The 11,718-nt window shown below is 38.7% G+C and overlaps 1 protein-coding gene across 1 annotated transcript; it reads right to left on the reverse strand.

Moving 5' to 3' along the window:
* Window positions 1-251: 251 nt before the first annotated feature.
* Window positions 252-11,196, reverse strand: LOC112553996 (zinc finger X-chromosomal protein-like). The gene is made up of 6 exons (XM_025221543.1): window positions 11,040-11,196; window positions 9,572-9,727; window positions 8,862-9,086; window positions 7,574-8,545; window positions 6,430-6,769; window positions 252-6,175 (listed from the first exon to the last, which is right to left on the reverse strand). Exons 2-6 carry the CDS (start codon window positions 9,705-9,707, stop codon window positions 4,513-4,515), a joined length of 3,336 nt encoding a protein of 1,111 aa, XP_025077328.1. The 5' UTR covers window positions 9,708-9,727; window positions 11,040-11,196; the 3' UTR covers window positions 252-4,512.
* Window positions 11,197-11,718: the final 522 nt, after the last annotated feature.

Raw genomic sequence — 11,718 nt, forward strand, 5'->3', positions numbered from 1 at the left:
TGAAATGATGTAAAAGTCTTTAGTCACAAGTAGTGTTGTATCTTTGGCTACCAAATGTTTTCTCTCAAGATGTTTTTCTCTTTTTTTTCATTCAAAAAGGACCTGGTGAGTTTTCCTCACACTGTACCTCTCTTGAACATTCATTCTCCTGCCACGTTCATCTTGCCAGCTAGAAAATCAGCAAAGGATATCACTCAGGATGTTACTCTTCCACTCCTTGTGTCATTCAAACAACAGCAGCACAAAACACATTTGATGCTTACACTTAATACAATCAGCACTATCAATATATATAAAAACTTCACATCAATGTTTCAGTAACAATAGTTACACAGTTATGCAAAAAATTATGCCTTTTCTAGAACTGATCTATAATTGTGTACACCACATTCACAAAGCACATCCACAAGATGGTGTTCACAAAGCAATTGGTATGTTATAAGCAGATCCACGTTAACATAGACACCACAAAAATTCTTCACCACTTTCACATTCTTGTTGCAAGCTACTTTTAATTTATAAGTGCCATACAAAGTTTTTCACATGTTAAGCTTTAAAAGCTCCACTTATTCTTTTAAGTAGTCTAAGAAACTCCACATACTTATGCCATTCAAAATAAATGCTTCGTACCCATGTGCATTAAACTTCGAAGGAGAAGGTTTTGATCCTATTTTAGGTATAATGACTAAGCATCTTCCTACCTCCACCCAGCACTCAACTGGTACTTGAATGGATGTATTTAGGCAGGTAAAAGGCACTCCAAGGAGAGGACTGAAACCTACCTTTCACTTGCAGAGCCCTAGACAGTCAACCACTTAACAGCTCCATTTGTCTACTGTCCTAGACACAATCACTGCTTACAGTCACCAGGCAATGACATTACTTCAATCAACATCCTCCATGAAAATAAGCTCACACACTTTATGGCACAAAATAATTTTTGGCAGCTCTATGCTATATTCTTTCTTACAGAAAGCTCCACAAAACTCAACAAAATGCATCTGGTTTCAGAAGCTCCATACAAACTGTTCCACAAGCTCTACAAATGCCGTTAACAACTCACTGATATAGAATTGATAAAGTGAGAATTAAAATTCACCAATAGTTCAAAAATATAAATCAAATAAAGTCAGGATATAGATCATATAAATTGAGGACAAAGTGCAGCTCTGCAGCTTTTTCTAAATAATGCCTTACGATTCCTTGAGCATGTTAGTGCTGGTGTGTGTGGGCACAACATAGCACCAGAATCCCTGAAAACAATGAACACTTTTACACCATTAGGCAGAAGACAAAAGTCCACCTGGTGTTAACAGCTGCTAAAATAATATCAGTTCTTTTTGTCACAACCAGCAAAAGGTGAAGAGGATAATTTTGTGCCCATCATGTGTACACAATGTTTGAGAAAGAAAAAAACTAGTCATGCTGATGCATGTCTGCATAAATGTGCATGTCCATATGCACAGCACATCCACATACACACACACATACATATACTGCAATGCAAATGAGTACAGGTTCAGAAATAAACAACAGTTCCAATCACATATTTACGTTCATGTTGAAGTTTACCCTAGTAGTAAAAAATAGACCTGAGTGCACCCCAACTCAACGTGGCTAAGTAGATTTGTTTTATTAAATGAACACATTCTTTAAGTCAGAAAATAAGACACAGTTCGTTTCAAAGCGTTGACAATAAATAGTATATAGCACACATGATCTATGATCACTCAGAATCTTTTGAATGTCCATCAGCTTAGAGAAGGTTCCATGTTTCGAACAGGACAAAGCTTGCTCAAGCCTTGAAAATGTTCTGTCTACCCAGCAGTGAATGGATACCTGCTCTTTCTGCAAAGGTAACAGAAGAAGAGGGTCAGGGTCCACCTCACGTCTGCTCAGGACCACACTAACAGCTCACTGTAATGATGGCCAGCAGGCAATGGGATGATACCTTTAACTTCATGTTAAGCTTCAGGTACATAGAGATACCACAGGGAGGAGTTTTTTACAATGTTCAATCCACCCTCAAGACCTTCAAACATTTGTATATTCCAATTAAGCAAGTGTTATTTCACCATCTCCCCATTTCAGACAGAGAGTTAAAACCTTTGAACTGGTAACACTTTTAGACATTTTTTATTTAAGATGTATTCACCAACGCTAAACTCTTAGAATTAAAACCTTACTTTATGGGTTTGAGTTTTGTAATATAAGACAGCATTTTTCTCATTATGACCATGATACAAGCAGTAGGCACATACAAAACACATAAACATTGTGCAAGACAATCACTTGCACATAAAAATCATTTTAAAGTTAATAGAAAATGACTGAAAGTAAAACTATTTACCAGTCTCTTTTGTGTCAAAAATAGTAAAATCTATAGCTTGCTTTCACAATCTGTAACAACCATACATGCACACAGATACAATATTTTGGCAGACACTGTAAAATCACAACATATTTTAGAACGATTAAAGTACAACAATTAAAAAATGTAACTCTCCAATGCTAATGATCTGTAAGCATAAACAAATCTGTGAATGTGAAATGCGTTTTCCAATATATATATATATCACTATCAAGCTAATGAAGTTTATTAAATCCAAAACTTCTCAATTAAAAATGAGGTAAGTTGAATTTTTGAACCCACAGAGATGTAAAAATATACTAAAAAGAAGGGAAAAAACCTGACTAAAAATGCTTTTTCTGAGTAAATAAACATATTTGCACGCTAACTTGAGAAAATATGAGTGTGTGTACATGTATATGCACATGTTCATGTATGAATGCATTTATCCACTAATTACAAGCACACCTATAGAGATGGGTGTACAACCCATTGCACCCAGGATATTTACTGCATAATACTGACCATTTCTTGTCAATGGATAGTGACCAAAGCTTGCATGACAAGTAGAGTTGACAGCCAGAGCCAGTGTTACCACAACTAGCATAAGCTGATAAAGATGTTCTCAACCCAATTCAAAAGCTTCCATTCAAACATACAAATAACCTGACTTCTTTGCTCCTCTGTACATCAAGTGTCTTAGACTCTATCATTGTGATATTCTATCCATCCACAAAAACCCACCAAAGTGATTACGATAAAAGAAATTTTGAGGCCTCTTTAAAAAGTCTTTGATGATATACAAATAGTTTTCATGAAATTCTAGCTGCTGTGCTTTAATAATGTTGTGAAGTTTCTTTTTATTTTAGTTTTTAACATTCATAATTTTTTAAAAGTGGTCAGAAAATCTACTTTTCCTTGACTAACACACATTCTCCCACTCCATTCCTAAAATATTTGTGTAATGTTGTCTTAATTTCTAATCTTGTATTTCAACTTGTTTAGTGTTTGCTTTGTTTTCCTTTATATCTCCTTTTGTTTTGTGCTTCCCCCTAAAAAAAGCATGCATTATTGCTAAATAAAAATGATAAGCTACTTTATCAAGTCACCTGTATGCAGTTTTTGCAACTGTGAAGTATCTTTTTATTCATTTATCTGCTAGAAGAAACATCCACCCAGCATGCCTCTACAAGCACAAGAGGCAAGCACACACAAAAGAAATGAACTTGCGCATCTCACATTATCACAGTCCAAGTACAACACCCTCATCAGCACCTGCAGGTTATGTCTGCACAGCTCTGCATGATCACACAAGCCTGGTCTCCATTGCCATTTTATAACACAGCCCTCATTCAGAAATCATTTGCCACATGTCTACATCACAACCACCTTTCCTGTCACCCTTTTGAAAAGATATCTGCACAACCTTGATCATCAGGGCCATCCTTTGCAAGCATATCTCAGAATCCTAAACTTAGAATAAAATTAAAAGATGGAAATTAGCTAAAAGCTTGTAAACAGTTTGACCATAACTGTCACTGAACAAACCATGAAATGAAAAGGAGAAACACAAAAGATATATACATGTATAAATACTTTCATATAGTAGTGGCTATGGAATGGAAACCACATAAGGCAAGATAAAAGCTATAGATGGCTAGCACTGATGCCATACTTCTTGTTCTTAAAAGCTTTTACATTCTCTCCCTTGCATGTTGCACCTTGAAACAAATTTCTTGGACAAATTTATGACCCTTTTCACAACTTTACCTTCTAATTTTTTCCAAGCTTACCTTACAAAGATGAACATGATGATCACAGTGAATTAGAGATATCGAGACCATCTACCTCACAAAATTTCTTTAAAAATCAAACCTCTCACAAAATCTCTACAAAGTCTGTGCTGACCTGCTTTGCTGCCCATTTAAAATATGTCATAATGAATCAAAGAAAATAAATGTTCATACAACAAACTAGCTCACTTGTAAAGTATGGCAACTTACTGAATATAATGCTTAAATAGAAAATAATGAACATTCGGGAAACAGCTTTTCTGAAAATGACAGACACCATCTACCCTATTCAACAATGAAGTATATGATAAAGAACAGAAGACAGTCTACTGGCCCATTTCTTTGGCATGGTGTCTTCGCTTGTGCTCGTTAAGTTTTCCACAGTGTAGTATGCCTTGTCACAAAACTGACATTCATGCTCTTTGATACCTGAGTGGCGCTTGAGGTGAATTTGGTATCGGTAACGTGTAGGGTACGCTTGGCCACAAAGCTGACATGTGTATGGCATATCACGTGTGTGTGCCACTTGTATGTGCAACTTGCGATGTCCCCGCTGCTTGAAGGCCCGGTCACAGTAATCACATTTATAGGGCGTTTCTCCTGTGTGTGTGCGCATGTGTGTCCGAAGGTCAGACTTGGTGAAAAACATTTAAAGCACATCTCACAGGCAAATCGCTTGTGTAGTCGTGCCTGCAGCATGGACTGTCGAGTCAGTTCATTGTAAGCTTCTACCCCTAAGGCAGGCCTGCTACTACCATTTGCATCATTGCTTTTGAAGTTAGCTGGACCAACAAAAGGCAATATCTGCTTGACTGTATTTTTGCCATCTTGTGCTACAGCCGTCTCATTTTGCTCATTGTTAGTCTTTGCTTTGTCACAAAACCCATCACCCTGAAAGTTTTTTGGCTGTTTGAGAGGATTTAGTCCTGAGAGTAGTGAGCAAGATTCCTCATAGGAGTCAAGAGGCTCTGACTTGATGACGGGTATATGCACTTCATCTTCGTGTTTTTGATAAATGTGCTTCTTGAGGTCTGTACATGTCAGGAAAGTTTCCTGACACTCCACACACTTAAAGGGGTTGCCATCAGCAGTGCAGTGACTATGACTGCTATGGATTGACAAGTGCGAAAGTGTTGCAAATTTCATGTGACACACATTGCACTCATAGGAGACTTGGGTCTTGTCATACTGGTGTTTGCGGTTCTTGTGCTTTTCCACTTCACTCAAGAAGCGAAACTCTTCCCCACATATATCACAGTTAACAAATTTTGTGAAAGAGTGAATCTTACGATGTGTCTCAAGAGACCATTTGCGCTTGAAGACCTTGGAGCACTGATCACAGGGAAACATGTCAGACAGGTTAGCATGGCTGCGTTTGTGCCGTTCCATGTATTCTGCACCATAAAATCTCCGACTGCAGACCTCACACTGCTCTAGTTTTGCTTCTCTGTGCAAGCGCCGTATATGTGTCTGCAATCTGTCTGCACTAGAACACGTGAGAGGACAAAAAGGACACACATGCACTTTGTTGTGCATCCGACCATTACTGCCATCTGGCACCTTGTTGGCAACAACACTCAAGGAGGCTGAGTCCACAGTTTTGCTGAGCTCCTGCTCAATGATCTTAAAATATTTATGTGCATCCATCTCCCCTGTTTTCTCTTTCTTTTCCTCCTTCACTTCCACAGACTGACTGTTTTTATCCAAAATCACCTTCTCCACCTGGCTCCCTAGACCAACCTGAATCATACCTATATTTCTGTGGGCTCGCTTGTGGGCAATGTAACCGCTGCGGGTAAGAAGCTGCACACCACAAATCTCACAACGACAGTCCTGCTGTCGTCGGTGCAGCTGTCGGTGTTTGTCCAGTGAGCGCTGCTGTGTGAAGGTGGCACCACATAAGTCACACCAATATGGCCGAAGCTCTCCATGAGTCTTCATGTGCTCTTTGAGCTGAATGGTGCTGAGGAAGACTTCACCACAGTCTATACATGCCAAGGTCTCTGCTGCTGCTCGCTCTTCTTCTGAATGTCTGATAAAAAAAAAATATGCAAACACTTAGGAAACAGGATTTACAGGATAGAACAATATCTACAACATGTATTTTAAGTGCATCAGAGAAAAATATTCTAATATTACCCTGATGAATCAAACTAATGCATCAAGATGTGTGCATTTAAGAAACTCTGTATCTGTACATGTACACATGTATGCATGTAATAAATGTAAAACTTCAAATGACAGAACATCATCGGTACACACTGCTCAATGCAATGCTTCACATACGTGTAATAATGTTTCTCCAGCTCATCACCATTAGGGAAGCGAACAGCACACACGACGCACGCTGGCGCTTGGCGACAATATTTCATATGTGTGGAAAGAGAGCCACGCTGTTTGAAGTACATTCCACAAGTCTGACACTGCAGTGAGTGCTCAACCGTGTGCTTAGTGGCAACATGGATCTTCAGCAGCTGACCCTCCATAAAGTTGGCATCGCACAGAGCACAAAAGAATGGGAAGAACTTCTCATGCTCAGCAACATGTGCCGCAAGGAGCTCCTTAGATAGCAGTGCCTGTCCACACATGCTGCACCAGCACATCCTAGGACTGCAGCTAGCTCCTTCTGCATCCAATAAATAACATTCTTCTTGTCAGCAATAATCATTCATATGCACTAACATTTCAACTGGCAAGAAATCATTGACACAATATACTTTACTGGTAAAATATTTTTATTATTTTGATTATCCTTAATTTTGATGTAAACATGTACATCTGCACATAAGAACACACACAACACATTTGCTCTCTTTTTACACCATCTACCCCCCTTTCAAAATCACAAAAAATTCAGGCTTACAGTCTAATAGTGAGAATGAATTTTACTTATTACTAGACAAAACTATTCAGTTTGCTTCAATAAGCTCATCAACATGCATAAACCATAAAACTTACAATTACTTGATTGTACAAAATGTCTTGAGACGCTCACTAAATTAATCACTCAAGGAGAACTTAACTCCGTAATTTGAACAACTATCAGCAAGGATGTGGATTTAGCTAAGTCTAGCTATCTGAGATCATCCAATAAATCAATCATAACTAGGATTATCTACAGGCTGTAGCTTCTGGTAAAAAGGAAACTTCTAGTTATTTGCTAGCTGGCTTGTAACAAAGTGTAATGAAGCTTGCAGTCCACAGGTGCCTAAGCCTGCAGGTCAGTGTTATCATTGTTTCCCACTGTTAGCAAAGATCTCGAACTACCACTGTGCTCAAAACATGATTCTACATGCTAGTTCCATAATTCATCATAGTTTTGGCTCTAGCGGTCTCTGCTGTGCAGCAAAAATGAGGATTAGTCTAGTAATGGACAAAGAATTCCCAAATGCAGGGACAAAGACAAAACAAGCATAGTCACACAACAAACCTGCAGGAACCTGAAGCGTGCTCTGTTCAGCCTTTGCAGCAGAAGATATTAATCCTGTTATTCCTGGCGGTGATCGACGAATCTTAACAGGTTTTGGACGATTGGCCTTGCGCCTTGACAATGAGGTGCGACATATCTGTGTGACTGAGGATGGTTCATTACTCAAAGATGAAGCTGTGGTATCATCAGCTGACGATAACAATGTTACATCATCATCATTTGATCCTGCAGCTTCAGTAAGACATGATGAAAGAAATGGTTTTGGTATCATCTGAACATGCTCAGGCTCACTGTCTAGATCTCCCTCAAGTTCCCTGTTATCTGAGGACTCACTGCTTGTGTTATAGCCATTCACCTCGTTTTCATTGTTTAGGACATTCTCCTCATCTTCTGCTAAAGTTTCTTCATCCTCGTCATCATCATCAAATAATTCTTCTAAATCTTCCTCATTTTCTCTACTTTCTTTATCTGCAAATTCTTCCTCCTCTATCACTGCTATCTCATCCTCTTCATCACTGTGCACTTCATGCTCATCATCACCATCACTATCACTGACATGAAACCTTTTGTCACACTTGGTTCTGGCTGAACTCCCATAAGTATTCTCTACACTTTTTGCCAGCTCTTCAACCACTGTTTGACAAAACATATCTGGGAGCTTTAAGGGTGGAGTCGTAGACATGACCTTGTTCAAGACTGAGGCATCCACAAACATATGCTGATCCAAAGCAAGCTTTCCTTGAAAGCGCTTGTTGCAAACTGTGCATACAAAAGCATCTGAACCAGTCTGCCATTGTTCCATGCCCTCTGCTTCCAGAGTTAATGACCTACAGCAATCAGACTCCAGGGATGATGAGCTGTTATGCTTGCACCCATTGACCTCAAGATGACGCTGCAAATCCTCTACAATGCTGCGCTTCTGACTTCTCCCTTTATCAACCTGATGACTCCCAAAATGTCTCATAATTGCATCTGAAACATTACAGAAAGTCTCTATCTTCAGATTTGATGAGAAATGTCTCTGTTTAAAGGTTAAATGATGATAATGATGATGATGATGAACATGAGAATTTACAGTGCAACTGTATAGTCAGAGAGGAATTATAACCTGAGTTCAGTTTAAAAATGTAATTTGAGCAGGTGCTTGTCAGGTACTTGTTTTTTAATGATTGAGAACCGCTCAATATTGACATAGATTGCACTATTCAACCATCTTAATGACATGCAGTGTTTAATGTCCATAACACACGCAAAATTACACTAGTTATCAGAACTGCAAGTTCTTTACCTGGCTTTCCTTTCAAATCTGCATCCTGGTCAGACGGAGGTGCAGTAAAAGCAAATGCAGATATATTTCTACAATTCCTGCTTTCACAAACCCCTTCTTTGGCATCCTGCCTCCTGTCAACTATTAAGACAGCCTTTTCCCAACTCCGTCCCATGGTGTCATTTGCATGTTCAGATTGCTGGTCCAAGGCACTTTCATTCAACTGATGACAATCTGGCTGAAATGCTACATAGGAAAAATAAGAGAAAAGTTTATATATGACCAGAGTTTTAGAATGTGTATGGCTGACTAAAGGTGTAAACAGAGTTAAACTAAGGATGGTTCAGAGTGATCTGACTACAGCAATGCTAACTTGAGTTTTAATATCTTAATAAAGGTTAATAACAAATTACCCACACAAAAGCTCTCTCTTTTATAATAATTATGATATTGCATCGATCAGTTAGATACAGTAAGATTTTTATCTGCATGTATGGCTATGGAGGAGGCGATTTAACTTATGATATTAAATACTTCATTTTAGCCAGTTTTCAATTTGATATGATGCTGAAGACAATAACAAGATGACTTATACAAGCATGTCTCCCACCCACAAATAAAAGAGTAAAATGAAAATGCAAGGATCAGAACTGGTAAATGTCATACTGTATAAGTGTATTTGCTTTTTTCCTTATCCTAGATATGTGGACATAGTTTCTTCTTTATCTCACCTGTGCAAACAATCTTTCTTGATGCTGGTGAGCACTGCTTTCTCCTTGAATGTTTCTCCAAGGTAAAGGTGCCAGACTTCTTGCCATTACTGCCTCCAATTGCCAAAATGCTTGTCTGCAGTGCAGGTACTTCCATAATCTTGCTCTACGTTAGCTCTGCATACATCATAATCAGCTCACAACTCTAAGTAAACACATGTTTCTGTTTATGCATTCTTATTTAAAATAAGAACTAAATATAGCCTGTGGATTTAAATAGCATTATCAGCAGTAAAATCAACAATAATAATCAAATAGCCTATCATCTTTTCTACTTCTTTTTGTCATTATTCTGTGTTCTATCATGCCTTTATTCTTCATGTTAAATTTGGTTCTGCTTTGAAGTATTTGAAATATTCTGTGTATACAATCATATGATGCTGATTGGCATAACAGAATTCTCAGGCTGGTTGGCTAGAGGCACATTTCCCTATAAATTTGCCATAGAAAGCATGCTTCAATATAATTTGCTTTTGTTTTGGTGCCAAAAAAGGTACTATTGCCCAGCATCTCCCAAGTAACTTGCTTAAGTTGACTGCTCATTCTGGGTACAGCAAAGCTGGGGGGTGGGGCCCCATGTTCAACTCAAGAGAGTTAAACAAAGCAGTGATGTACTTAAATGACATCAAATAGACTGACAGTGTGAAACAAATCAAGCAAGCAAGAAATTTTATCTACTTCAATTAGGAGATAATTTTGTTTCTTTTACACGCTAATCTGTCCGTGTTTCCTTAAGTGTCTATTAGCTGCCAAACTAGGCTTTGTTGACACAATGGTCATTATTTACATACTCTAGCAATAAAGTATAAAGCTCTTGTTTGTCACAAAGTGCCTTTTTCTGTTGTCTTTTAAGTTTCTTAATAAACACTGAATTTGTGTACAACTACGTGTGTACCAAATTTACTTGCATTACAAAAGAAACCCTCACACCTCTAATACATATAAAACATTCCAACATGAAAGTGAGTGGGATGGGACATGCTCCCATGGGCACCCTGGGATTCTTCATAAATGCGTCAACAAACCATTCTGTCTCCAGCCATTGCAACAGCAGCAGTAAGAAAGAAGAAGAAAAATCTACTGGCAAAAATGCAACATTCTGTCAAAAATGTGTTGCAGCGTGTGCTACTGACAAAACGAAGAGAACTGTCCTCTGTGTCTATATGTGTGCGTGCCAGTGTATTTGAAAGGGTGCATACGTGCGCTCGTGTGTGCGTGCTCCAGTATAACTGTTACATGTTTCGCGTTAACTGACAGGCATATATCGGCGTCAGTCCAAACTCTGCAAGCAGCTACGCAGCGGAACATAGACGTTTAACAGAGAAAATATAAAATAACGAAGCACGTATGTCTGTTGAGCAAACTGTTTAATAAGACTTGTCAAATAAACATATTAAAAGGAGCACAGGAGGCATGAACTGCCGATTACCTGTCGACAGTCTTACGAAGAACTGTATCTATTCATCATTGTTATGTCTTGTATCCCTCATTAATAATCATCTTCCGACGACGGTAAATGCAAGAAAACGGTTTCTGTTTTCGACGGTTTGTCAGCTTTCGCTGTTTATGCAGAAGCCGGAACACGGGGCGATTGTGTCCCCTACTTAGCTACGGCGCATGCGCTGAGGTCAACATCAGGTCGTGACCTCGTGACCTCGTGACCTCGCAGCAATCAACAAGCTCTTTGTCTTCGTAAACAGAGTTAATCAGATACCTAGATGAGTTTACCTATGAATGATTTACGACGATATTCTGAAAAATGCCCCAATTTTGCTTGTACTGACAACGAAGGGCTGGAGAAACAAAATTTAAATATAATAACAAATAGAAAGAACTGAGAGTATATACATATATCAGATTTAATTAACGTCTCCTGTATTCACACGTACACCATCTTCAGCGACAACGATCATATATATATATTGCCGTTCCGCTCGCGAAGATGCTATCAAAGAGACCATGCATACGTGGCTGAGTCGCGTGAGCTTTCTTTTTCCCTTTCCGCTGATTAATTCCCACATCCTGCATCGCTAAACGGGCTCCGCGAGTTTGTTTTTTTTTATTTTATAAAAGCCAACGAGGCTCACTCCAACGCCGATCCGACCCAG

The sequence above is a fragment of the Pomacea canaliculata genome, linkage group LG13 (genome assembly GCF_003073045.1).
Source record: "Pomacea canaliculata isolate SZHN2017 linkage group LG13, ASM307304v1, whole genome shotgun sequence".
Classification (NCBI taxonomy): domain Eukaryota; kingdom Metazoa; phylum Mollusca; class Gastropoda; order Architaenioglossa; family Ampullariidae; genus Pomacea; species Pomacea canaliculata.